Raw genomic sequence first — 27,179 nt, 5'->3', positions numbered from 1 at the left:
TAGCCTGTTGTAAAATCAGGCAAATATCTATATAAATTGATATACCCCTTGGAAGACCTCTGCATACCCCCAGGGTTACATGTATTCCCGGTTGAGAACCACCGCTATAACGTATACTAAAAAGTGGATAAGTAAATATTGTTTATATTAAGTTTGTTCAGGGCAACTTGAAATATTCCTCTTGATTTAAGATTTACAACATTTTAGATCACATTTTCTAGCACCACAAAATGATGATTCTTAATTACTATTCTTTGACAAAGACTTTCCCCACAAGAAGTTAATAATGCTTGAATAATGGCTCTCATAGTATCTTTTGTTGTCTACACTTCTGCTGCTTATACATCTTCCAAATTATACTGCTAAGCATTTTCCAAAATACAGAAAGTCAGTGTTTTTATTTCATACTACAAAAACAATACAGGAAAGTTTTATTACTTACAGATGCTCTTCAAGCTTCTTTTTCAGCAGAATTGACTAAAATAGAAAGTTAAGTGTGTTAATTATTTTAAAAAGCTGTAGAGCTTAGCTGCCAGATTTTCATTTTATTCGGTTTACAGGCAGTCCCCGGGTTACGTACAAGATAGGGACTGTAAGTTTGTACTTAAGTTAAATTTGTACTTAAGTCGGAACTGGCGTCCAGATTCAGCCGCTGCTGAAACTGACCAGCGGCTGACTACAGGAAGCCCGAGGAAGAGTTTCTCTGCCCCAGGCTTCCTGGAATCAGCCGCTGATCAGTTTCAACAGCAGCTGAATCTGGATGCCTGGGACAGAGCAGCTGGGGCGCTGCCGGCTAGGTCCCCGCAGCACAGCACCTCGGCGCTGCGGGGACCAACACGGCAGCACCCCAGCTGCTCTGCCCCAGGCGTCCCCAAGTCAGCTGCTGCTGAAACTGATCAGCGGCTGATTCTAGGAAGCCCGGGGCAGAGCAACTCTGCCTCAGGCTTCCTGTAGTCAGCCGCTGGTCAGTTTCAGCAGCGGCTGACTTGGGGACGCCTGGGGCAGAGCAGCTGGGGTGCTGCCGGGTCGGTCCAGTAGCACCGAGGAGCGGCACTGCGGGACCAACCAGCAGCGCCCCAGCTGCTCTACCACAGCGTCCGGGAGAAAAGCCTGGTCTGCTGGGGGGGGTGCACTAGCTGCGCCACCCCCCCCCCCGCCCAGCAGACCATGGAGACGCGGGCGGCGGGCCCGAGACGCGGTCCCGCCGCTTGGGTCCTCTGCGGCTTTGCTGGGCTGGGGGCCCAGCAGACCAGGGAGACGCGGAGCAGCTTTTCTCGCCCCGGAGGACGCGGGCGGTGGGACCGCGGCGCGTCTGGGCGGTCCCGCCGCCCGCAACCTCCGGGGCAAGAAAAGCCCCGTTCATAAGTACGGATTCGACATAAGTCGGATCCGCGTAACTCGGGGACTGCCAGTATACTATATATTTACAGCAGTTCTCTATGGTACTATAGTCATGTCTTTATTGTTTTAATAAATATGTACAAATATCTCATACTGTAGTGTTCTACGCTATACCTTGTGGATAAGTCACAGCTGTAATGCCCCTCCTCCCCCGCTATTTTTCAAAAAAGCTTTACATATTTAAGCATCTCATTTTTTATCAAAATAAAAAATGTCTAAAACATGATAGCGTTAAGGAAACAGAAAGCCATACTCACAATAGCCTTGAGCAGAAACCCATGCCAAGAGACAGAGATAACATATTAGCAGGAAGCAAAAACAGCAGCCAAGAGAATAAACTATTTAGTAACTTACGAACAGAAAAGTTAAAACTATTCACTATTTTTGGACATTTTCCCTTCCTTTCTGTTCTTAGTAGTTTCATCATCCTGTCTCATCTTTTTGGGACTTTTGGAAAGCCAGCACAAAGTATCCATACTGCATTCAAGCGGATGGGTTCTCTACCAGGGATGCTAAAACAATTAACAGGTTAAATGCTAGAGTTTAACCTGTTAACTGTTTAACTTAGGGCCTGCCACAGGCATGAGGTCCTGCTGCCAAGTCCTACTGTGGCTAAGAGGTCCTGCGGTTGCTGCAGGATCTTATCTGGCCCTTCAGTCCATCCTCGGACAGGGCTGTTTCGGCCCAGCATAGCTGGTAGCCATCAGAGTTCACCAGCAAGGGCTGATTGACTGATTAACAGGTAAGTCTCATGCTTACCAGTATGCTTACTGGTTAGCTGTTTAACATCCCTAAATTCTCTATAGTATCTAATGTCACAGGCCAGCTGTTGGGTTTTATTTGCAGTCTAGACACACCTGAGGAGTGCTTTTCTGCCTCCACACTAAAAACAAACTATCTAAAAGGAGCGAAGGAGCAAATATGCGAACCAGCCAACTCAAACTAGAATTGCATGGGAGAATAGTTGCCGTTTTTAAGAGGCATTTTGAAGCAGCGCCCGTGTTCGTGACAAAATAGTCAAACACTATGTAATCAGCTGGATGGACCTATGGGCCATCAAGTAGGAATGTGTTTATTTAGGGGAGAGTGAATTGGAGCAGAGCAGCTCACTTCAAATTACATTACCATTTTCAATTCATGCTCTTCATTATACACAAGCCAAACAGTGTAAGCTCTTTGAGGCAGAGACTACCTTTCCATTCTGTTCGTACATTGCCTGGCACAATGGGGACCCCGAGCCACAAATGGGGCCATCACAATTCAAATAAATAATAATCAGCAAAGGTACGATGATTAAGTCACTGCTCTTCCTCCAAATTCCGCTCCACAGAGGATCAGCTACAAAGCCAAGTAATGGACCATTTAAGTGCAGCCCAAGGAAAACCCCCAGCTGAAGTCTATGCATTTTAAAACATGTTTTTATGCTCACTCCCTTTCTTGTTTCTCAGGATAGAGTTTTTGATTATTTGAGAGGGGGACTTTGTTATACTTGATACTCTGGCAGAAGGTACCAGACATTCAAATGGTATAAGCTGGTGAAAATCCACTGACTTCAACAAAGCTCTAGCAATTTATACCAACTAACGATTCAACCCCGTGTGGTCCCTTGATTCTTGGAATTTTTTCTTTTAACTTTTGTACTCTCTGTACCAACTTTTATAGAAGACAGGCACATGGCTCCTTTAAACAACTGTCACAAACAGTTGTATGTATCACCTGGGGAAGGAGATGTGGTGGAATTACAAGGTATTTAATCCCTGGACACTAAGAACTCAATTATTTCCACTGACTTCAAAGAGGAAGGATCCAGATATCACTAGTACCCAGTAATGTTCCTTCTAATGTTTTCCATCCATGTGTGGAATAATTTTATGCACACCAAGGAACATGTGGATGTGCACCACTTGTATACCTGTGCATGTGCCTGACCTACAGAAACAAAAAACCTAGCCGTAGGCTCTCTGCTAAAAAGTGGGACAGCACCTGAATTTCTCTTGAGTGGCCGCAGAAGTGCTCAGCTTACAGGGAACACGGTGCATGGTCTCCTTCAGGTCTTGTGAGCAGGAGACTAAATGACATTCAAGTCTGGAAATCCCACTTAGTGCTCTGATTCATTCCATAGAGAACATGAGTGGGCCATTGGACTAAGCTGATTTTGTTTGTACGCACTTGCTTCTATTTTGATGATTACTTGCACAATGCCAAAGGTTAGATTTGGAAGAGACCTCAGGCCGTCATCTAGTCCAACCCTCTGCTCAAAGCAGGACCAACCCCAACTAAATCATTCCAACCAGGGCTGTGTCAAGCCGGGACCTAAAAACCACTGAAGGTGGAGATTCTACCACATCTCTAAGCAAACCAATGTTTTCACCACCCTCCTAGGGAAACCGTTTTCCCGAATATCCAACGTAGGCCTCATGCACTGCAACTTGAGACCATTGCTCCTCATTCTGTCCTCTGTCCCCACCGAGAACAGCCTCTTCTCAGTCCTCTTTAGAACCTCCCTTCAGGAAGCTGAAGGCTGCTATCAAATTCCCCCTCACCCTGCTCTTCTGCAGACTAAATAAATATAGTTCCCTCACCCTCTCCTCATAAGTCATGTGCCCCAACCTCTAAATAACTAAATCATAGAATAATAGGACTGGATTATATAAATAAGCAAGTGATGTGCTAAAAAAAGTATAGCAAACCCTTTTCAAGGGCATTGCCAAGTTGAAAAAACACATTACTGTCTGGAAATTTTGAACCTACTATTGTAATAAGTAATGCCTACGATTATTATAGTGGATAGGAGGAAAATGTATTTTTCTCCATTTAAAAATAATTGATGTTCACAGCACCCTCTTAATTTTCGGGAAGTTTCACCACTGTTTGCCATTAGCCTTGCTCAAAACTTTCATTCACAATAGGAGAATTTTCCCATAAAATGCTTAAGCAGCCTGCTATTTTGCCTTTTTCCTCCCACATGGAAAACAGTTTGTTCATTTATGATAAATACTCAAAGGTACTTAGAGGCCAGCTTTATCCCACTATAATTACACTAAAAGCATTTATAGTTCAAACACCTGCATACAATTATCACCAAAAACCCCCACCTAACCCTGGCAAAAATATTCAGGAGGTAGATTTTTTTTAATTAACTAATTTATATCTACCTCAAAAGAAATTAGTGAAAGAAAACTGTCTTGTCAGTGATTTCTTACCTGTATAAAGAAACAAAGGAAAACAATTCCCAGGTAATTCTGTTTTTGTCCTGCACCCTCAAAACAGAACTATATCTGGATCACATGTTAGGAGCATATGTACTTCGGTATGCAGAATCGCCTGACTTCAGAAATAAGCAATATTTTAAGGCTCTATGGGACAGGCAATGGAACTACTTAAACTTACAACAGCAACTAAAAACATTTCCAGATGGAATATAATATTGATCTTCCAATTTTCCAGATTAGTTGTACTTGCAATATAACTGTACAAGAAATTAATATTTCAAAACTTGCAGAAAAGTGGCAAAAAATCAAATCTGTTGCAATCTTGCCACACAAACACATGAAAATAATTCACACGATTTGTGCAGCAATTATTATTAGACCTTCTCATTGCCCCCTTTTCAGGTTATTGAAGGAACATTTTTCTTGTAAGAAAAGCCATCTCCTCTCGTTGTTTAGCGCCAGTCTAGACTCAAAAGCTATTAAAGTAAGCCATGAATAAGAAGCGCTGCAAACGATGATTTGTCACTTAAGAAAATGCAGTTTTCACAGCCTGCATTCCAAATCACTGTCTAGACTAAAGCCGCCCCCAAAAGGAGAGAAGATTTAAAATTATATTAAATAAAAATGAATTAAACTGGATAATCATTTACAGAGCTTCTAACATAAGGATTTTCACCAACACACACTGCTTGAAACTTTAATTAAATAGCCAAATAAAGCTTTATATGTTTACTGCTAAAAGTACAATAAAATACACTTTGTACTTTATAAAAGGTGAAGTTAAAAAAAAAAAAGCTGTTGAATGATGTGGCAGAAATGGGAACTTCCTGCAATATCATTGGGAGAGCATACTGTAATACGTTTATGTACCACTGGTCACAATCTGCATGTAATTCCCTGGGGGAGGTTGAGCACAATTTCTGCAGGGAATTAAAGACAGCAGAATACGATTAGGCAAATTCACTCAGGTTGTAACGCCTCCAGAGAAATACTAGACTGTTGGGGGCTTGCCGATACTAGTTCAAACTGGATTATCCCGGGGCCAACAGACAAAAGTGACTTTTGGGTAAACAGACTGAATTTAAAGAGACTCGAGGGCCTTCTTTCTGATCCGGTAAATGGATGGACTTTGTCCAAGGCGAGGGCAGGGCTTCATGGGAAGGGCTGGGAGGACTTTGGTCTACTGAGGCCTTGCAAAACTGACGGGTGACATCAGATAAGCTTTTAGCAGGCATATAGAAACTTTAGCTTTCATATACTTTCTCTGTAATGCTTTAACCTTAAGAATAAATGTGCTTGCTTATAAAGGGCTGTGGGGTGATTTATAACTGCTGGAAATTATGCTACTCATAAGCCTCGAGAGAGAAAACAAAGCAGAGATGCTGGTCTGTTTATAGATTGGTCTGGCTTTCTGAGAATATCAGTGTAGTGAGGGTTCTGGGAAGCCTGGGAAAGCCCCTCGTCAGGAGTGAGATACAAGCAGGTCTCTCCCCAACAGAGTTGACAGCTGAAGAGCTGGTAGTCTAGTGGATGGCCTTGAGGAACCACAGAGGAGAATACGGGTGCAGCTGCCTTGAACTATGACAATCCTACATAAGTGCATTTGACTACACGTTTTTAGAATACCATTATAATAATTTACTGTCACAAAAATGTAAGTATATTACGTTTGAAGCTAGCAAGCAAAATTGGAGATGCACATGAAGTTTGTGTATACTCTCTAATCTTTGGTTCAAGCAATTTTTTGGTGCACTTGTTGCCCAGATAGAACAAAATGCGGGTCTCAGACTGAAGCAAAAGAGAGTTTTGCTGCTAATTTTAGTGGACCAGGATTTGACCCAATTTTCACTAAGAAAAAAATGCTGTTCAACACGCAGGGTTACGTAAGGCAAAAACCCACCTACACAAATTCTTAAAAGTATGGTATTGTCCAAGTATCCTTTAACATACACACCTTAGCCCCCAACACATACATTCATCACTCATTCACTGGCCCCGTTCTTGAAAGATACATACACACCTATACATATACACCTACAACATGTAGTCCCACAACACATACGCCACATTCTATTGTGAACCTTCTGTCCAACCTCCGCAACATCAACTTACATATCAATAATGCCCCAGTGTATGAATCCAAGGAAAAGCACGAAGTTGGAGTTAAGTGCTATCAGAGGTACAAAGGTTGTTGCTGAGCACAACTACCTAATAGTTTCTACCCATTATGCCCAAGTGAATGAATGATCAGGTCTCACACTACCTAGGAAATCCAATTTCTCTGGTGATTCTTGAGGAGTGCAGAAGGAGCTGCAAAGCTTTCATAGAATAATCATAGAATAATAGGACTGGAAGGGACCTCGAGAGGTCATCGAGTCCAGCCCCCCGCCCTCAAGGCAGGATCAAGCTCCGTCTACACCATCCCTGACAGATGTCTATCTAACCTGTTCTTAAATATCTCCAGAGAGGGAGATTCCACCACCTCCCTTGGCAATTTATTCCAATATTTGACCACCCTGACAGTTAGGAATTTTTTCCTAATGTCCAATCTAAACCTCCCCTGCTGCACTTTAAGCCCATTACTCCTTGTCCTGTCCTCAGGCACCTTTAGATAACCTTGATGCAGTTGAGACCCCCAAGGGAGTGTGAAGAATAATATACAGGAGGCCTGCGACTTGCAACACGATTGGGTCCAGGGGAAGCACTGCAAGTCGGGGGTGTCATAACTCGAACCCTCATTTACGAAAGGTGCCATGCGCCATTGTAAATGCGGGCCGAGAACGTAAGTAGGGAGGTTTTGGCTCCTTCCGCACTTACAAAAATGGTTGTAAGTGAAAAGGGTTGGAACTCGGGTGGTTGCAAGTTGGAGGCCTCCTGTGTTCAGAAAATTACAATGGTACTTGGTAAAGATGGCCACCCATTCTTGAAGCAGGTGGGTCAAACCAGTTGTGGCTGCATACAAAGTCCTATTTACATAGAGGATGATCTTTCCCTTCACCATGATTGTCATCAGAATATCAAGGACCTGTCCAGACACTCTAACAAGTGCTAGAGTTATATAGGCAGCAGGAGGAAGGGTGGAGACCAGTTCAGGCTCTGACTTCCCAGGGCTCCTTGGAGCTCTTTGTATGCTGCACAGTTCTAAGACAGACCCCGACTGTGAATAGGGTCAGATTTTTCTCAGCATTCAGCACACAATGAACAGATCCTGAGTCAATTGTTCGGGCTTTTAGAGGTAAAGCTCCCACAAAGGGAGGCCCCCACAGATATTGCTAACCTGAGACCTACCTTCAAAATCAATTATCTATTCTTCACTACTTATTTTAAAAATTATACTCTGTATGAATCCTGTAACTAAGCATCGGTAGGTATGGTTTATTTCGGTATAGTTTAAACTGGTAAAATCTAGATTAAGCTAATTTAAAATAAGACATTCAAAGCACAATAAGCAGCTACATACAAATTTGCACTAGCTTAACTAAATCTGCTTTAAAACAAAGTGAAAAAGAAAGCAACAGCTTGAAGACTTGTGCCTATGGGTTAGAAAGTAACATACATTCAGATAGGCAAGACAGCACACACGCAATCCCAAAGGTTACTGCTTTGCAGGCAGCTCTGGAGCTTGTGGTTTTTACAGCATGTGCTCTCAAAAGTAGGGATTTGCTAAAACAAATTTCAGTGCAGAACTTTAAGTTATGGCTCCGCAGCAACTGTATCTTTGCCCCACGCTGCATTACAAAGACAGTAAACTGTACAGACTAACTTGGCTACCCCCTGAAGCTTCAGAGACAGTAAAGTTATCAATGCATGCATGAAGCGACACTACTGCAGGAGTAACAGGGTTGATCGTTTGAATTGTGTGTCCCTGGCATATGTAAAATCTCACTCCTACTTTGTACTATTGCTGATACATTAATCCCAGCAATTCCTCACATTACTTTGGGAAGGAAGGACTTTGCTTCAGGAAAATAATATAAAAACAAACAAAAAACATGGTATATTTTACTAACTGGTACAGGGAATGGTAAATTTGCACAGCGTGGCCTTGATTTTCTAACTCTCACTAATCGACACAGTACAAACAGAACTGAAATTAATGCTGAATTTACCAAGGGAGCAGAGGCATTGAAGATGATAAGACAGGGAAGGGAAGGTAGAGTCTCATTTTACAAGAGGTAGGCATAGTTTAATTTTAGGCCACGTTGTTGAAATCTAAATTCGGGAGAATGAAAAGCTGCCAGAAACCTGCATCTGGACTATTTCTTCATGATCTAATAAGTCGCTGGTATCTCATAAAAAGTGTGACTATGGGTACTTGAATGTAAGTATGATGTACACTTCTACTTACATCTTCAGCTTTTGAACCTTGCTCCTGCAAAGATTTCTGCAATTCTTCAACCTGTGACTGCACCTCCAGAAGCCTCTGATTTACAAGCCTAGAAAGCAGAAACCAATGTTATTTTTCTAAGGGAGTGAATAATTAAATCTGCGATTTTCATTTCTCTTTTAGAGCTTACTTTTCAGAGAGTTTACTTAATTTTAAATACACTGACAGTTCAATACATTTCAAAGCCCCTGGGGAGACACATTTGTGCCCACCCATACTGGCCCACTCACGCAAGAGATGCAAAGCTACATTAATTTATTCAAAGTCTACAACAGCCTTGAGAGAGATTATGGCCTTACTCTTCTGCCGTTCCCTGCAGCAGTGGTTCTGAACTTTTCCAGGCTACTGTACCACTTTCAGGAATCTGATTTGTCTTGTGGACCCCAAGTTTCACTTCACTTAAAATTTTTTTATAAAATCAGACATAAGCATACAGAAGCGTCACAACTTTTATGGTAAAAATGAGAAATAGGTGCTCTATAATTATTGTAAAAATGCATCAACTGGTATGTAACACCTGAGCCTGTTTTTCTCTTGTGAACCTTGTTTGAAACCCAAGTCCCTCTGCCTGAGGCTGATGCATTTCACTTAGCTTCACAGGACCCCTTGTGATGTCCCCAAAAATTGCCTTGCTTGCTACTCCATAATGCCAGACCTGCACTTGTGACCATCTGAAACCCTTCCTGCAAACCCCAGATTGAAAAACTCTGATTTAGATGAGCGGAGTCCCCCTTAGAAGACATGTGCATACCCACAGAGATACATGTACTCCAGTTTGAGAACAGCATCTCTGTCCATGAATACTTCAGGTGGGGCTATGCCTCATATGAGTTTCTTTCCTGCTGGACATCCTGGGAAGCTATAACTCATTATTAGTGGGTCACAGATACCAGTTTGTTCTCTTATGAGCCCACACAGTGATGACTTGCCTTCTTTTCCATTCCCCGAAAAGGACACATTTAAAAATAAGTAGTTTTAAGCTTACTATGTCTTTAAACGAGAAAATGCCCTAGAAAACTAAAATAGTTCTACCCATTTAACAATTATGCAATATATTTGGTAACTTCACGTTAACTCATGATTATGAGTAATAGTTTAAAAAAATCACGGAGTAACTAAAACTGTTCGCTTTTCTGTAAAATACTGTGAAGCCTTGTGGATCAGCAATGACTGCATAACTTATATGTCAAAAGGGGTCTCATGTTCTGGACAAAACTAAACCGTACCATGTATCCTACAAGCTCTTTGTAGCTTATGGGGATGAACCCCAAGGTAGAACATTTTCTACATAAAGACTCTCCAAATGGAACTAGCTCTGCTATGACAAGACTTACAAAGGCAGATGGCATAACTGGTCAATTGCTAGCACATTGTCATAATCAAGACTGGTTCCTTGAGCAGAGACTTAATGATAGCCCTCAGCAAGGAAACAAAGATGGATCTCTACCAACAATGGATCCAGTCTAGTTCCCAAAAACATTGACCCTCACTAAGGGCTCATCTAGACTATGGGGAACGGTCAAAAGAAGATATGCAAATTCCATGGGAATTTGCATATCTTCTTCCGATCACACTTTTGAAAGCAGAGCTTTCGAAAGTGAAAGTAGTTAAGACGCAGCTTTTTTGGCAAACCCCCCCTTTAGCGAAAAGCCACTCTTCCTCAAAAAAGACCGTTCCCTGTAGTCTAGATGAGCTCTTCTTTCAATCATTCCCCATTGTCTAGATGAGCCCTAATTGGATAGGGACATGGGTCTCTCTCACAGGCTGTAGCCCAAAGCTAACCAGCCTTTAAAAACCCTGAATATGGAACATGGGTGAAGACTCAGGCAAAGAAAATCGAGCATTTGCCCCTTGAGATAGTGTTCTGTTTCCAGTCAAGTAAGTATATCAGGTTGGAGTCCAATGATTTTAGCCTCAAAGTAAAATGAAAATTCTCCCACAGTGAGGAAAACATGACTGTGTTGCTAACTGGAGATCACTAGCATTTACCAAGCTATCAACAGCTCAGAACCGTTCCACTGTCAGAGATTTCACAGCCCCTCTTTACCTCCTACATAGCGACAGCATGTGTCAGGATCAGTTTGACTTCACATCAGTCTCCAACCATCAGGCACTCTAGCCTTTACTTCATCAATGAACCCTGGTGATCACTGAGCACAAAACTGGGACACAGTCTTAGAAGCAGCTTTATTGAAGTTGAGGGCAAGACATTAGTACACAGTCCTGAGCATAGCCTGTTCGTAGAACAGTATTTGACCACAAAATTACCAGAAAACAATCTGTTCTGAAAGATGTGTTGTGCACATTCCTTCCATTCTAAGTGTGCACATGCCCACTGGAGATTTTTCCCTTAGTGGTATCTTTACGGTTGGCTGTGCCCATGCGCCGATGACCCTTCATCGTCTCAGTTCCTTCTTGCCAGCAACTCCGACAGAAGGGAGGAGGCTGGGTAAAGGAACGGACATGAGCAACACATCTCGAGGAACGATGAAAGGCAGGCAACTGGTTTTATTTTTGTGTGTGCTCGCGCATGTTGAGTCCATTCTAGGGGACTCCCAAGCAGTATCAACAGAGGTGGGCTCGCAGTTCACAGTTTAGCAGCTTGCAATGCTGCTCTTACCAAAGCCAGTATTGTCCCTGGATCTCCTGGGTAAGTGTGTAATGGAATGTCAAAGTGGTGCCCACCCTATAGTTATCCTGGTTAGGCACTTGTGCTAGGAAAGAGGCTTAAGAGGCCTGCCTCCTGGCTGAGTGAGAGGTGACAATTCTGGAGCGGGTACATGTGCCCGACCGTAGCAGCAGTGAATGAAGGCAGTGATCCAAGAAGAAATTCTTTGAGTAGACAGTGAACGATGACTTTTCATCCTGACGGCTATGCTGATGAACAACTGCATCAACGTGCAGAATTGGCTTGGTCCTGTCAGTGCAAAAAGCAAGCACGCTCCTGACATCTAGGGAGTGTAACCTACCTTCCTCCTCCTCCAACTTATGCGGCTTTGGAAAAGAGGTAAGTAAATGTCCTGGCCCATATGAAACTGAGACACCACCTAGTACAGGACACCACATAGTTCCAAGATAAGCACCCTAATCTCAGCGATCTAGTGAGCAGATGTTATTGCAACCACATATGCAACCTGCCAGGAAAGGAGAAGGAGACAATAGGAAGTCAGATGCTCAAAAGGGAGATCCCGTGAGCTGCAGCAGCACACGATTCAGGTCCCACAGAAGGACAGGGTCCCTGATGATGGGAGGGTAGAGGTACTGGAGGCCCTCTAGGAACCTGACCGTCATGTCCTGGGTGAAAACGGGCCTACCCTCGAGCAGCAGATAGAAGGCTGAGATAGCCATCAAGTGGACCTTGATAGATGAAAGGGAAAGGCCTTGGAGCTTGCGATGCAGAAGGTAGCCCAGGATTAACTGCAGCGAGGCCCGTTCAGGTTGAGTGCTTTTATGCAAGGTGCAAACAACAAACCGCTTCCATGTGGCCAGGTAGGTTGCCCTGGTGGAGGGCTTTTGGCTAAGCAACAGTACTTGCTGGACATCAGTCAAACATTCCTGCCCCTCTGCATTTAACCATGCAGCAGCAAAGTCATCAGGCGCAGGCCGCCAGGTTTAGATGCAGAAGACTGTCATGGTTCTAGGCCAGCCTACGTGGTAGTTGTAACTGAGCAGCCACCAAGAGGTCCCGCAGCGTGCCAAACCACTCCAAGCTGATGCTATGAGGATCACCTTCGCCCTGTCCTGCTCCATCTTCGTGAGGATCCTGTGAATGAACAGCACTCGGTGTGGGAGCCGAGAGGGAGGGCTCCAGTGGACAAAGTACAGCCTCCATAAGGGGGTCCCTCAGCGGACAGCCCACTCCTTCTGGATTGAAGGGTGGACGTTCTCAGATTCTGCGCTTGACCTTGTGATGGGTTTCCCCAAACACTTCAGACAATGGCTGTGGAGCACACTAATCGGCATCGGCCCATGGCATGACGAACACGGTTTGAAGCCGGGAGAGCAGGGCATACCCTGCTCCGGGATGAAGTCCCAGCCAGAACTCTATCTAACACGTCACTTAAAAAACAAGTTCCTAAGCTGTATACAAAGACAGACAGACAATGGGCCGCTGAGAAACTGATCATGTAATTGCAAGACATGGTGCTGTGACCAACCTTCACAGGTGGAAAGAAGGAACTAAGAGGGTATACAGCTGGCAGTAGGGACTTGAATACCAGTGCATTCAAAGGGGCACCACAGCCAACCCTATGGATACCACTAAGGCAAAAAACTCTGACTGCACATGGGTGCACACAGCCCTAGAATGTAATCAACATGAGCAAGCATTCTCAGAAGAAACAGCCATTAGAAAAGCCTACCTGTTCTCTGACTCCAGTTCATTCTTCCGTAGATTTGCATCATCTAGTAGGCTCTGTAACAAAGCAATCTTTTCATTGTCGGAACCTTCTTGGTTAAGCTTCAGCATTTTGTTCTCGTGCTGAAGACGGATGAGTTTCTCCCTGGAAAAACAAAATAAAAACAGTTATAAAAATCTTATAGACTGCTACAAGGTGCAAATCATAGGAAGTGTGACTAACACAGACAGACAATTTTCTCTTCACTAGTTTTAGAGATGGTTAGAGATGAAATAACAGTTACTTCACTTGAACCACCAAAATAGTAACACATAATAGGATTACTGAATCTGTTTGGAACCTGATGAATTAGATGGAGATTAGGACATTTGCAGAAAACAACTGGTTGGGATTTGATTCACTATTCGTCAGCATATATATCACATCACAAAGGCAGCTTTAAGACAAAGAATACATGCAAAAGAAATAAGATAGTTGGCATTCCTTGAGTACCTTATTACACAGTTCCATGCTCATGGAACAAGCCTATATATTACTACAAAACTTTACATGCACTCGGTGCAGTTGCCAAGCTGAATGGGAGGACCGCAAGGTGGTAGTGGTTGGGACCCACTGTAAAGTGCAAGAGGCATCTGAAGAACACTTGGAGCCAGGACTGATGGCTGTAAATAAATGTTATGGGACCGCGGGAAACTTGGCCACACCCATGATAAGTGGACATCCGGCTAACTAAAATCATGCTGGACCACAGATGTTGCCAGACCAGAGAGTGCCAGACTAGAGAGGTTCAACCTATAGTGCGAATCTTAGTGATAAACTTCAGAATATTGAAAAAGCTAATTGTGTGGGTACACACCATAAGGTCTATGGAGACAATAAGGATGTTTTAACTTACTTGATTTCAGGAGTAACGATTTCTGCTGCTAGACTGTCTGAAGACTCCTGGCTTCCCAGCGGCATCAATCCTGTTTCAGCCAAAAAGAAAAGAAAGTACAATTATTGTTCCAAAAGGCCATGGGTAAGTGTTATTCAACAGGATTACATTTTAAGAGAACATTTAAAACTATATGCTCCTTCTACAAATATGAGAAATAATACAGAGTAGTTATGCTATAATAGGAAGGAAAGATGAACATAACTCCATTTCTGGACAGGTTTTCTGTTCCTATATTCCTCCATTTTGGACAAAGAATTTTTATAAGCTTTGGTTTATTCCTTGGTTTACGTGAAAATATGAATATTTGTGCACTATGGCATGTGGAATATAAATAAATGTATATGTACTATTTGCACCAGATAAGTTTAAGAAAACTATATTAGGTCAATAATTCTAATTTTTCTGGAGATGAGGGAGTTAAGTGAGTTGGCTTCTTACTGTCCTTACTTCAAAATCAAACCATTAAAAACTTTTTTTTAAATATCACATTTTGGAAGAAACCAAGCATGGAACATTTCAGCCAAAAGTTGACAGCTTCACAAAGTTCTGAACATCTAAAAGGACATGTCTAAACTACATTCCTCTTTCAAAAGAGGTTTACAGGATCTTTCGAAAAAAGAGGGTTTTTTTCCCCCCTAAAGAACCGCATCTAGATGGCAGTTTCACTTTCAAAATACCCATTTTCGAAAGAACGCACAGATTCTATAATGCAAATGAAGTGTGGTACATTCCAATCCTGGCTACATTTGCAATTTCGATCTGTCTAATTTACATCCCTCTTTCGAAAGAGGGATGTAATCTAGACATAGCCAAAATGTGACAACAGCAGAAAAGATTTTACAATCTCAAAATGTAGTGGATATTACATCAGTCAACAATAAAACAAAGGCAAACCTGTCTAAGCTGACCTATGAAACCTCCGGGGGCATTCTTTAGAAAAACGTAACTTAGGTTTCTCTCTCCCAATTACCTGACGTGGTGAGCTGCCCTTCTTGTGCTTGTACGCATCGAAGCTCTTCAATAGTTTCTTTTAGGGAATCTCTTTCTGTTCTTAATCTCTATACGATTGGAAGGATAATAAATATTAATCTCTGCTCTACAAATCCAACTTTTAATTCTAGGCACGTTGCCACTATGAATAGTGTTGTCCACCCTTTAACAAACGAAGAGGTTTAACGTGCACTGCTAGACCTGCCTACCAAGGAATCCCAGTTCATTCCACAGACAGAATTTTAAGAAAGGAGCCGCTACTCACTAATAATTGTGGCTCTGTGTGAATCCTGTCTCTGAATATCAACACTTGTGGGGACAAGACATCTGTGCCATGAACTTCCCGAAATTAAAGGAGAGCACTATCCCCATCAGGGCCACTCACACTGTCCTTCCTCTCTCCTTGTGCAGGCTTTCCAGCTATCAAAAGGTAGTGGGCCAACACAGTCAGGAAGGCAGGTAAGGAATGTGAATACACAGAGCAAAACTACTACTGCTAAATATCTTCTCTTTCCACTTCAAGGGCCTCTGCATCCTTCCAGTGGTGGAAGATTAGTGAGCAGCATTACCCCTAGGAAAGCTAGTGGCATTGATCTTTAGATGAGCATTCGGTTGAGATCGAAACACGGACGAAAACTTGCTGCTTGCAGCTCAATCCAGGTCAGACTGAAATAATGCTGACCGGAAGATAAAATCATCACACAGGGCAAGGGTAGTGTCTGTTCCTCTGCGTGTTTCTCATCGGTTGCTCAAACCTGCAACATCAGGAGACTGTTTAGATTGGTGGTAGGCCCAAAGGCCGCATGCAGCCTATCAACGTGTGGCCCACGAATCATTTTGTTTACTGTTGTCCATGCACTGGGTTGCCAGATTCTGCTGGTTTTTATCTGTGTAATTTTTTCCCTACCTGTACTACGTAAAGCAAGGGCATGTGAAGTGAGGTGTGTGCACACAGCAGTGTGAGAGTCTGCATCGCTACTACGGCTCAATCAGCACAGCCTGCAAATTTTAGGTACGCAAGCGCCATAAGCAAAACTACCCTAGCTGGGAGACCATCTGGGTTCCAACAATCTTGCCACCCACTGAGATGAAGGAGGCCACGCATGCGGCCCGCTCCCTAGCCTAGGCTCCCTAGCCTCACTGGTTTAGATTCCCAGCTTCACGATCAGGGAGCAGCAACGCCCAGGGTGACATTTTATTTAACAGTGGCCTAAGACCCATCAGTCGCCTAACATGTTTTTGAAAGTATTAAGCCCTGTCTACTCCAAGTGATAAGTGATATTTAAAAACATCAGACTAACTGGGTCAGTGAACACATTTTAAAAACACGGATTTTCCTTGCCAAGACACAGCACAAGACCCTCCAGCACAATTTCCCATTGGCCAGCGTCAATACCTGACAGCCTAGAGTTAGATGAGTTTAAAAATACCAATGTGTTTCTCAGGGACCCAGTACCGACTGTCTGCCACCTCCATGTGGGGAGAAATTAAAGCTGGGGTTACCAAGGCCCAAATGGTCAATTAGATCACAGGATGGGAGCTATTCGGTGCCTCTGGCAGCAAAACAGATATCACTACAACAGAGATAGCACTGTTGACCCCATACTCCAGAACCGTGGACTCTGACATTGACAGCCCTGGATAGCTGCCCCCACTCCATACCAGAGTCACACAAGAAATCTCCCTCCTGGATTAGCTGTTGAAGTATGTCCTTGGAGCCAGGACAACAGGTGGACTAGAGGATGGTCTAGGATAAAAATCCAAGCTGCAGTCTATCTCCGGAGAACTAGGATGTGAGTCAAGTCACCAAGAAATCCAGCAGAGTCTTCAACCTCCATCCATGTACAGAGTTAATGTTGGCGAGCAGCTCTTCGCAACTGATCTTGATCAATAAACTCCACCATGCCTGGTGCATTTGGGGGTCTTGGCTACTTTGGCAAGCAGTTCTCTGTCACACCTTCTGAGGTCAGTTAGGGCCTCTACTCTTTTTATGTCCTCTAATGAGTGGCGCCAATTGAGACTGCTTTCCAAAAGATTGCGGAAGTTCACAGCGCATGCACTTTGATCCCACAAATGGGACTATATAGAAGCTCTGTTGAAGATTTTTTACTTTAAAAGAACACTTCTGAGTTTAACTCCAGAGGTATATTCTGGAAGTTTGAAACCCATTGAAAATTAAATACACTTTACAATGACATTTGAGATTTCGGAATCTTCCTCTACTGTCTGTTCAAATGAAAAATTTGTGACACTGTTCCCACGAGGGATCTACGTAGGAGATTAGATAAACACAATACGGAAAGGGAAGTAGGAAAGGATAGTGAGAAGCGGAGAGATACTGGCTCTTCATTTTTAAAATCGACTGTACACATTTTCATAGCTACCTTAAAATCAGAATATCGGTTTATCAAATTCCATAATTATTACATTTACACAATATTTACCAAGGCAAGACAATTTAATGTGAACAAAGAAATATAACTTGGCTAAACAGATAATTTGGATAGCATATCCAGGGTAATAATGATATAAATTTCTTTCCACCACCAGAAAAAAAAAAGCAACATTTAAACACTTACATCTTTTTCTTTCTGGAGGCTGTCTACTTTTTCTTTCAGCAACTTGTATTCAAATTCTAATTTATCTGCTTTCTTTGATTCTTCAGATAATCTATTTTGTAATTCAACTACCTGCAAGACAAAGAAGAATGTATTTGTCTATCAATGATGAAACAAATATGCATGAAATAAAGTAATTAATTATCTTGCAATATGAGATGAGTGTTAAAATCAATGGAAAATTCATCTCCAGCACATGCTAAATGCTTTGTTCATCTATTGATGATTGAAACAATATCACTGAAAGGATTAGAAAGCAAAGCTGTGACGATGCAAGCTGTTCTCAGTTTACCAACTACGCAGCTACTTACACCTGAAAGTGAAAATTAAAATTTCTACATAACAAATGAATCACCAGAACTGTAGAATTTAATGGATCAGAGAGATGAGGAAATGGGTAATGGCTCTCTTCCTTCCTCAAGCGTGGGAGGGGGGGGGGGGGGAGGGGGGGGGAGAGGGGGGGAGAGGGGGGGAGGGGGAGAGAGAGAGAGAGAGAGAGAGAGAGAGTGTGTGTGTGTGTGTGTGTGTAAAACCCATAGAGAAAAATCAAAGGTGCATTCTCCTACTTCTCCTGTCTCTGTTTTCTAAGCATCACTTTGAGAAGTCAAGCCCAAGCTTATGTGAACAGGTATTTTTTTATTTATAAATCTGTTTCATCATGAGTAGTCCTGTGGCACCTTAGACACTAACAAAAATATATAGAAAACAACAAATAGTATGGTAGCACTGTACAGACTAACTCAGCTATCCCCCTGAAGGCTTTAAAACTATATAGATTAGTATCAGGAGCTTTCATGGGCAGAGTCCACTTCTTCAGATGAGTATCAAAGGTGCCACAGGACTCTTCGTCGTTTCTTCAGATGAGATGATCTGGAGATTCAAGATCATCTCATCTGAGGAAGTGGGTTTTATCCACGAAAACTCATGATACACAGGTACCCCAGCACTACTCATTGTTTTTAAAGTTACAGACTAAGGAATGATAACCAAACCCACAGGAACTAAAGTATTTTTGATTATTTAATAAGAGGAAGTAATCAAGCTATCCAGATCCAGTCAACATTCCCGTGGCGACTGCCATGCAGAAGATCAATGACAAGCTATTCGCAACTAGAAGAGGGATGAAAATGGATAAAGCTTTCTGAATAGATTAGTGGACACACACGTCATGAAAAACAATTAGCAAAAAAGCTGCTCACTCAAAGTTTTATACCCCCCACTAACCAAGGCTCAGATCTAAGAATGGAATCAATAATCTACTATATATTTGAGAGAGTTTTTCCTGTCTGTTTGATCAAGAACTCCTCCTAAATGGTAAGGACTAGGATCACTAAATTTGCTCTATGGTTTCCTCTTATCATAACTTAAAGCAAGGTCAGGGTTTGGTTGTGCCAGGGCAATAGGATGTGCTTGGAATGGGATTGCTTCTCATAAAATTATATGGAAAAGAGACAATCACCAGGCAGGTGAAAGGGGCTGGCGGGCACACTCCCATTCCAGGAGTGTCCCAGCCCCAAGCCTCCAACCTACCAGGTGCCCTTTAGCGAGGGCAGGGTGGCTGAAGCTTCTCCCTCCCCCAGTTTGTACAGGAACATTGCTGGCTGTTTCCCCTCATCAGGGAGCGAGCGAAAAGTACCCAGTTAGCTGCACTCCTCACTCTGGCTGGGGAGTTCAGGGAGCAAATGAACTGGGACATTCACCCCTTCCCATGGCTATACCCACTGCAGCTGCAGCAGTCATGGAAAGGCGCTTCTCACCCGGCCCCTTGCTGCGGCAGTGAAGGAGGGCTGAGGTAGGGCTCTCTCCCCAGGGTAGCCTACACACCTCAGAACTGGCAGGACAAGAGATGGAGTCTGAGCAGAGCACAAACTGGTGCAACTGCTACTGGAATACTGTGTTCAGCTCTGGTGTCTGCACTTCAACAATGCGGTTAAAGAACTGGAGGCTTCAGAGAGCCATGAGAATGGTGAAAGGGTTGGGAAAGTGTCTTAGAGAGAGATCAAGCTCCTTTAATCTATTTACCTTTTCAAAGATAAACTTAAAGGAGGACTTAAGCACTGTCTACAAATACCAACATGTGAGAAAGAAATTTAACAACAGGATATCTGATTTTTGGTAGGCAAAAGTATAACAAGAGCCAACATTTTGAAGTTGAAGCTCGATAAATTTAGACTAGAAATAAGGTGCACATTTTACTGGACCAATTTATGGGGGGTTATGACAGATTCCCCAACAACAGAACATTTTTAAGCAAGCCTAGATATTTTGCTACAAGATTTGCTCCAGTTTAACCACAACTATTGGACTTGAAACAGGAATTAACTCAGGTAGATTCTTTGCTCTACAAATGATCACAGTGATTCCTTTTGACCTTAAAAATCTATTTTGTTTATTCAAGAGAGAGAGAGAGAGAGAGCACGCTCTTGTTGACTTTTTTCCTACTGGGTTAGTGAAACGATACCAGCACTATATAATGAGTTATGTGAACTAGGGAAGAGGGATATTTACAATAGAGAAGATCCTTTATGCAGACGATGAACAAGTTCTTTAATGAACTCATAAACAAGTTTTTGAAGTATTACCCAAATTACCATTCACAGAAAAGGCTAAGAAATCAACAAATTAATTGCAATATCTGTGTCTGTTCTCACCTGTCTCTTGTATGTTTCCAGCTGGCTACGTGCTGCATTGGCTTTCCTTAATTCTTCCTCCAAGCTTACAGTGTTTTGCATGTACATAGTATTCTTCTCCTCTAAGAGTTTCACTTGCCGCCGCAGATCGCCAAGATCTTCAAGCTTCTTTTTGTACGACTCTACCTGGCTTTCTAACTTGGCCACTTTATCAGAGGAATGCCTGGATGATTATAAAGATGGAGAAGCTGCGTCAAATGTATTCAGATTGAAAACTTTGGAGCATGACCATCTTTTTGTTCTTTGTACAGTGCCTGATCCATGGCCAGAACTTCTAGGACTACGATTATAATTCTATAGTGTTTGTATTGTCACAATGTGAACACAGTATGTGCTCTGAAGTCTCTTTAGTGTTAAACTAAATAGTTCCCAGACACAGTAATGGTTACAATAACGTAGATTACCTGAGTACATCCATCTCATCCTTCAAAGACTGAGCCTCTTCTGCTAAAGTGGTTAGCTCTTCATTTTGCTGTCGCAATTCTGCAATTTCTTTTTCAAGCTCTTCACAACGTATTCGATAATCATCTTTGGCTGCCTCTAGCCTACAGAATCGAAATACACCAGTAGGTAAGAAAGGGGAAAGCCAATGTACAACATCATGCTGCCAGTTTCTCTTACATTTTTAAGGATGTGGCAATAGCTCCAGCTTAATGGGTAAAATTGCTTGCAAGTCAACATCATCATTGACTATGCATGGCAATGTAACAAGGAGATGTATGCTTTCCATCATAGTTTTTTTTTTTTTTTTTTTTAAAGGAAGAGAAATCCTAAGGCTTTTACTGTGCTACTGAAAATCTTTGCTAAAACGCTCTTCTGGGAATCGCCGCAGCACAAAAATATTATCTTTTCTGGAGCAGAAAAATTCTTGCTTTAACCCTTCTTTTACTCCAGTGTAAGCAGGATTGTGTACAATGGTCAACATTTTCCAAATGCAGGTGCCTTAAACAATATAGTCTATTCATATTTGGGCAGCCAGATAAGCGACCAGCTATCTTTAATGGAAGCTGTGGATGTTCAGCACCTCAAAAAAAATCCCATGTTGGCCAACATACAAAATGTGCAGAACAAATAACAGAGCCTTGGCCCTAAGAAAATATCATGCAATACAACAGAAGCAAGATCTACTCACGAATACTTTCAATATTTAATGTAAAAGATGTTTGCTCAGGTTTCTGCAAGAGACAGAGGTTGCACAGTGTAGGATAAATGAAAAATTAAAGAATTAGAGTTATCTTAAATCTGGTTAAGAAAAATGTGCTGTAAAGAAAGGCCCTGAGAGGGAAAAAGAAGGAAGGCCTTGAAATTAAGTTATAAGTCAGAAGGAATAAGCAGGGAGGGCATCTGGTTTAAGGAAAAACTAATGAGATAAAAGGAAGTTTCTGAAAAAGGCCCCTGACCAATAGGGGTGATTACACATAGGTTTAAATAAAACAAAGGGAATCTGACTTCAAATGAGACACGGTCCTTCTCCAACCCGCACAGCGCTGGTAAAGCCTAGGTGAACCCAGGTGCAACAGGAAAACCGTTGGACAGCAAGATGAAGGGGAGGAAAAGCCTTGGGTAGAAAGGAAGAGGTAAATCTTATCTGGATGAAGACTGGAAATGAGGGTGAACTCTCTCAATCTAGTTATTATGCTGAAGTCAGTAATGGCAGTGACATTGCTGGTTTGTTAAAGGGTATAAAGTTACTCTTAAAGGAGTCATTGCTTATATCTGCCTGACCATGTTGGAACTGACCCATATGGGCCTATGCACTTTAGCTCATTTGTAAGTATCCTGATCAAATGTTTATAAAGTTTGTTACTGTTTGGATGTAGCAAATTGTTTATTATTTAGGCTTTTTAGGCATGTTTAGAAGCAATCATATAAATACCATTTGGCCTTTGGATTTAATATGGGAATTTATGGTTAAATTAGTGTTTGGTGGTTTCCCATATTACTATTAATAATTTCAAATATTAATAATTCCAACACATGATAAATAGTGACAGAAGCTGTACCAAGTACAGAAGGCGATGTGAAAGCAGGGATGGAATTCCCCATCAGGGAATACTCAAGAGATATTTTGGAGAAGCATCCTGTATGGGGAGAGTGATACGACAAAGGCAAGGCAAAGCTATGCAGAATCTTGGAAGTGAGGAAGAAGAGCATGGATTTGCTATAAACGGAGAATGAAAGCCAGTAAAGGGAGCTAAGAAGGGATGGGCAGAAAAGAGAGTCACAGCAGCAGTTAATTTAAAGACATCAACAAGAAAAGGATTACAAGATCTGAGACAAGACAGTCAGTGGAAGCGGCAAGAGAAAAAAAAATCAACAACATAAAGGTTACAGGGCTGATAGACCAAGAAAGCAGATGATGTCATGGACAAGAGGAGGCAGCATTTTGGGTGGGAAGAGAACAAATTTAGACAGGATACCATGAATTCAACCTGGGTACACCAGGTACCAGTTAGGTTGTACCCACTTTAATCTGGTCTACTGGAGTTTGAAGTAATGATGTGTCACGCAGGCATGAGAATTAGATTTGAAAGAGATAATGTAGAGAGTGGTGTAAGGGGACACTAAGGGCAGAGTCCTGGAGGATAATGGGACTTGCGTCAAAGGAACAGCTCCCAGGAAACAAACTCTTTCAGAACAGGTCAATATGCTAAAAGGGGAACTAGCAGGGGCCGGACTACAGAAACCTGAGCAGAAGTGTGCAGAAGAGAATGAACTGATGCACTGATAATGTCAAAGGAAGTGAGGAAGTTGAAAGAGAAAAAGAGAAGATGCTAAACAATGTAACCAGGAAGTGGTCACTAGGGAATGTGGTACATAACATTTCAGCAGAATAGACAGTCATGCCAGACTTAAGAGAGTCACAGGATTAACTAACAGGAACATGAAGTGCTTTTTTTGTGATGGTACTGCCTGGTACACAGTACCGGCACCTCCAGATGCAGTACCAGTACCTCCAGTCAGAGCTCAACAACTTTTCCCCTGGAGTACCGGCACTTTTTTTTTTTTTAAACACAAAAAAAGCACTAGGAACATGTATATGCTAATGATACGCAGTGTAGATCTAAGGAGGGGAAAGGACACTATTGAGGTAATAGATTAAGATATAGAAAATTCTGTTCAGGCTAGTGGAAAATGAGCACAGATGAAAAGGAGCCAAAAGCAGGGACAGTGGCTAAGAGAAATGAAGCAATGGGAAGAGACTGGATCACAGACACTGGTTCTGAGGTAAGAAAACGATAGAAAAAAGACTTCCAAATCAGAGCTGGGGCAAAGGAAGAGAGATCAGGAGTGGCACGAGAGAGAAAATAAGAGAGAGGGTTGTTAATTTTGCCCTTTATTGAAAGTGGTATAATATTGAGCAGAGATGGTAGAAACAGAGGAAGGGGACAGGGCAGGAGGGGTCTCCTGTAGTAAAACGTGGTGAAAAGTCACCAGGTATCAGATGCACAGAACTAGAAAAGGGATGAGAAAGAATTATTTGGTAAGCAACGAAGCAGGGCTGAGTCAGGAAAGAACAAACTGATAGTGGAGTAAATGCAAACGCAAGTGAGCTCTCCCGGGGACCTCTTATCTCTGAGTAAATTTTTTTTTTCAAACTTAAGAGGAAACATTGTATTATTATGGACTCCGTCCACACTAAAGTTCTCCAACTGGGAATTTTTTGGCTTTGAGATAACCTTGTCCCAGAACTGTGGTTAGAAGAAAGTATATATATTTCATGCTCACTGAGCTAAAAAGGTGGCTGAAGGGATTACGTGCACATTTTTAAATTACTACTTTGGGCAGAGAGCAAGCCTGGGAAATTTCAGCCTAAAAAAGCAAATGTTTATAAAGGCTGGGCTTTAGACAGGTCCTAATGGAAGCTCATTTGTAAACTTAATGACAGTGGTCTTTATGGGCACCCACTAATAATTCATCATAACTGCCAAGGGGAACAAAAAGTTTATTAGCTAAAAAAATCTGCAGTCTGAAACTTTTAATAAGGTGTCTGTCAGTTCGAAATGAAATTTACCAATCATGGAGCTCTTTACCTAAATGTTTCCTCCTGGAGCTGTTCTAACTGTGTCTGAAGCTGCAGGTGCCTACGTCCTGCAGGGCTGTTGGGATCTTCTATCGAATCAGACTGGTTCAAACGTTCCATCAGGATCTGGTTCTCAGCTAATAAACTACTTTTCTCCTCTTGAAGTGCTGCCACCTATTACAATGTGCAAAAATGGAACAATGGAATTGTCAACTTAAAAACTTGCGTGCAAGTGTTGGAGCTAGTAATATCCATAACTAGGGATACATGAATTCTTAGTAAACTTATTTGTGATCGGTGTGTCTTAGCCTTAGCAACCCAAGACCATGCAACAATAAGGCATAACATAGCTTTTTATTTGTAAAAATATACATTAGTGTTTTTAACTGTATAGATCAGAGCCATCTAAAACCAATCACAATCTAGCCAGTTATCAAACAACAGACTTTAATGCATTAAAGTCTTAATCTACTTTCCAAACCAAAATTCTAGTATCTTACAATAAAATCTTAAAGAACAGCTCTACTCTGAAATGCAACTGATACAATGGCATTTTTGAGTACCAGGTTTATTTTCTTCATGTCTTCCAGACCAGGTTTGATCAATCTACTCAAAATAGGTGACCTCTCTAAGATGTGGTCCACATACAAGTTTTGCATTGTTGTAACTATTTTGGCAAAGGGACATGACTTCCCCTCTCCCCCCAGTAAATAGTTATACTTGTACAACCCCTAATGCAGATACAGTAATACCAGTATCACAGATTCCCTTCCTCTGGGAGAATGGCTATACTAATATAAAACACCGTTATACAGCCGTCAGACTCAGAAGGATTGTACTATTTTAACTAAACTGGTATAGTTAAAGAAGTAAAATTTCTGAGTATGGTTTTAAAAAAAGACCAGTCTCCGAACTACCTCTTTTCTTCTGCTGCCTTAAAATCACCATACCCTTTCCTCAGCTTCACACTATGATTTCCGTAAGTTTATTGAGCACATATAATAAAATGCCTACCTGCATATCTAATTCATGGCACCTCTGAGCAATTTCTTCTTTTGTTGCTAAGGCTTCATTTAACTCTTCTGTAGTTTTCTTCAACTATGTAAAATCAATAAAAACATTTTTATGTTCATAACACCACTATCATACCTTTAAACCTTTGTAACCATAAAGGATGTTGAATTAGATCACCACTATAAAGTCTGTTTTACATGCTAATATACTACTGATTTTGAAAAAAGTTATTGACTATTTTATTTTTATAAGAAGACAAAGGGGCACCTATTATCATTAAAAAGCTCAGATAATTCATGTGAGACAGATAAACATAGCTGAAGGTAATGCTTTGTTTCTAAACAAAGCATTAAGGCAAGCATTTTCTTTCTACATGCTGCACTCAAGAACCCACACAACCTGAATGTTGGAAAGCATACCACCTCTGTACATTTAAAAAATTGTCAACACCACTTTTCTTTACAGATGCAGAGTGAATAGTTTCAGTTTTAGCTATTTTTGCAAATACACAAAGGATGGGGAAATGGATTACAAGGAATAGACAATTAAGGTAAAACCTGTCTAGCCTCTGGGTACTAATTTTGCTGCACAAAGGGGAAAATCGCTGAAGTAGAGAAAACATCTAAATCTGAATAACATTATTTAACATGCACAATGTTTGCATGTATTTAGTTATGACTCTAAGGATTTCATAACAATTGAAATATTTTTGGCTGAAAAGTGCCTCTAGGATTGTAAAATTAAGTAAATGAAAAGACAGTAAGTTTGAGACGCAAAGACAAAGATACTGTGTATTTTTGGTATAAATGCAAGGCAATCTTAGAAGCCTTACAAGGGACTCCTACTTCTCCCAAAGTCTAGTCTACTGTAGAAAAGAACATCCTTTTCATTTTTTAGAGTTATAAGAAACAGCTGACATACAAAAAATAACTTTCTTATACAGTATGTACTGCCATACAGTTAACCTATGACATAACAATTCAGTAAACACGGTAACATTCTCAAGATTATACCTCTACTGTTTTAGGGATGTGGTTGAGGCTGTAGTAACACTACATAAGAGAAAGAATGTGCTCTCAAAATCCATACATAACCCATGAACATTTGGTTCAGCATTTTTCACAAATACTACAGCTATTTTGGAATTTTCCCAAAATTTCTCAAGGTGGGAAATTCACAACAATTCCCAGAATTTCTGTAAGGCTATTTGAGCCTGATCTAGACCATTAAAGCCAGGACAAAAAAGTTTTGTCTACAGCTAATAAATGTTACTAATTCTATTTAGTTTCTTCCCGATTACCCTCTGACTTGTGAAGTCTTCACATTTTGCTATATCAGAAATAATGTCAATTTTGAGCAGGATAGCTCCAAAATATTCATAATGCTTACAATGAATCTTATTTTCCGAAGAAATATTTTTGTTCTGAATGTGCACTGTGAACAATCACATTCAGAATTATATGGTCAAATGTTCTTTTATTTACTTATTTATTTCAACAGACCACTGATGGACATATGCCACGATAAAGATATGTAATTGCAACTTTT

At 41.5% G+C, this 27,179-nt stretch overlaps 1 protein-coding gene across 3 annotated transcripts in view; it reads right to left on the bottom strand.

Moving 5' to 3' along the window:
* HOOK3 (hook microtubule tethering protein 3) overlaps window positions 1-27,179 on the bottom strand; it is a 95,092-nt gene that overhangs the window by 20,969 nt on the left and 46,944 nt on the right. For all 3 annotated transcript variants that reach the window (XM_075931325.2, XM_075931327.2, XM_075931326.2), the window contains 10 exons: window positions 25,632-25,715; window positions 24,628-24,791; window positions 20,998-21,138; window positions 20,555-20,756; window positions 17,865-17,975; window positions 15,266-15,353; window positions 14,254-14,323; window positions 13,362-13,502; window positions 8,962-9,049; window positions 443-477 (listed from right to left, as the gene is read on the bottom strand). In XM_075931325.2, the coding sequence (XP_075787440.1) occupies window positions 443-477; window positions 8,962-9,049; window positions 13,362-13,502; window positions 14,254-14,323; window positions 15,266-15,353; window positions 17,865-17,975; window positions 20,555-20,756; window positions 20,998-21,138; window positions 24,628-24,791; window positions 25,632-25,715 (1,124 nt within the window). The remainder of the gene's footprint in view (window positions 1-442; window positions 478-8,961; window positions 9,050-13,361; window positions 13,503-14,253; window positions 14,324-15,265; window positions 15,354-17,864; window positions 17,976-20,554; window positions 20,757-20,997; window positions 21,139-24,627; window positions 24,792-25,631; window positions 25,716-27,179) is intronic.

This window comes from Pelodiscus sinensis, chromosome 6, assembly GCF_052426305.1.
Source record: "Pelodiscus sinensis isolate ZL-2025 chromosome 6, ASM5242630v1, whole genome shotgun sequence".
Lineage (NCBI taxonomy): Eukaryota > Metazoa > Chordata > Testudines > Trionychidae > Pelodiscus > Pelodiscus sinensis.
The sequence above is the reverse complement of the archived record's forward strand: the minus strand, read 5'-3'. Positions and strand labels throughout refer to the sequence as shown.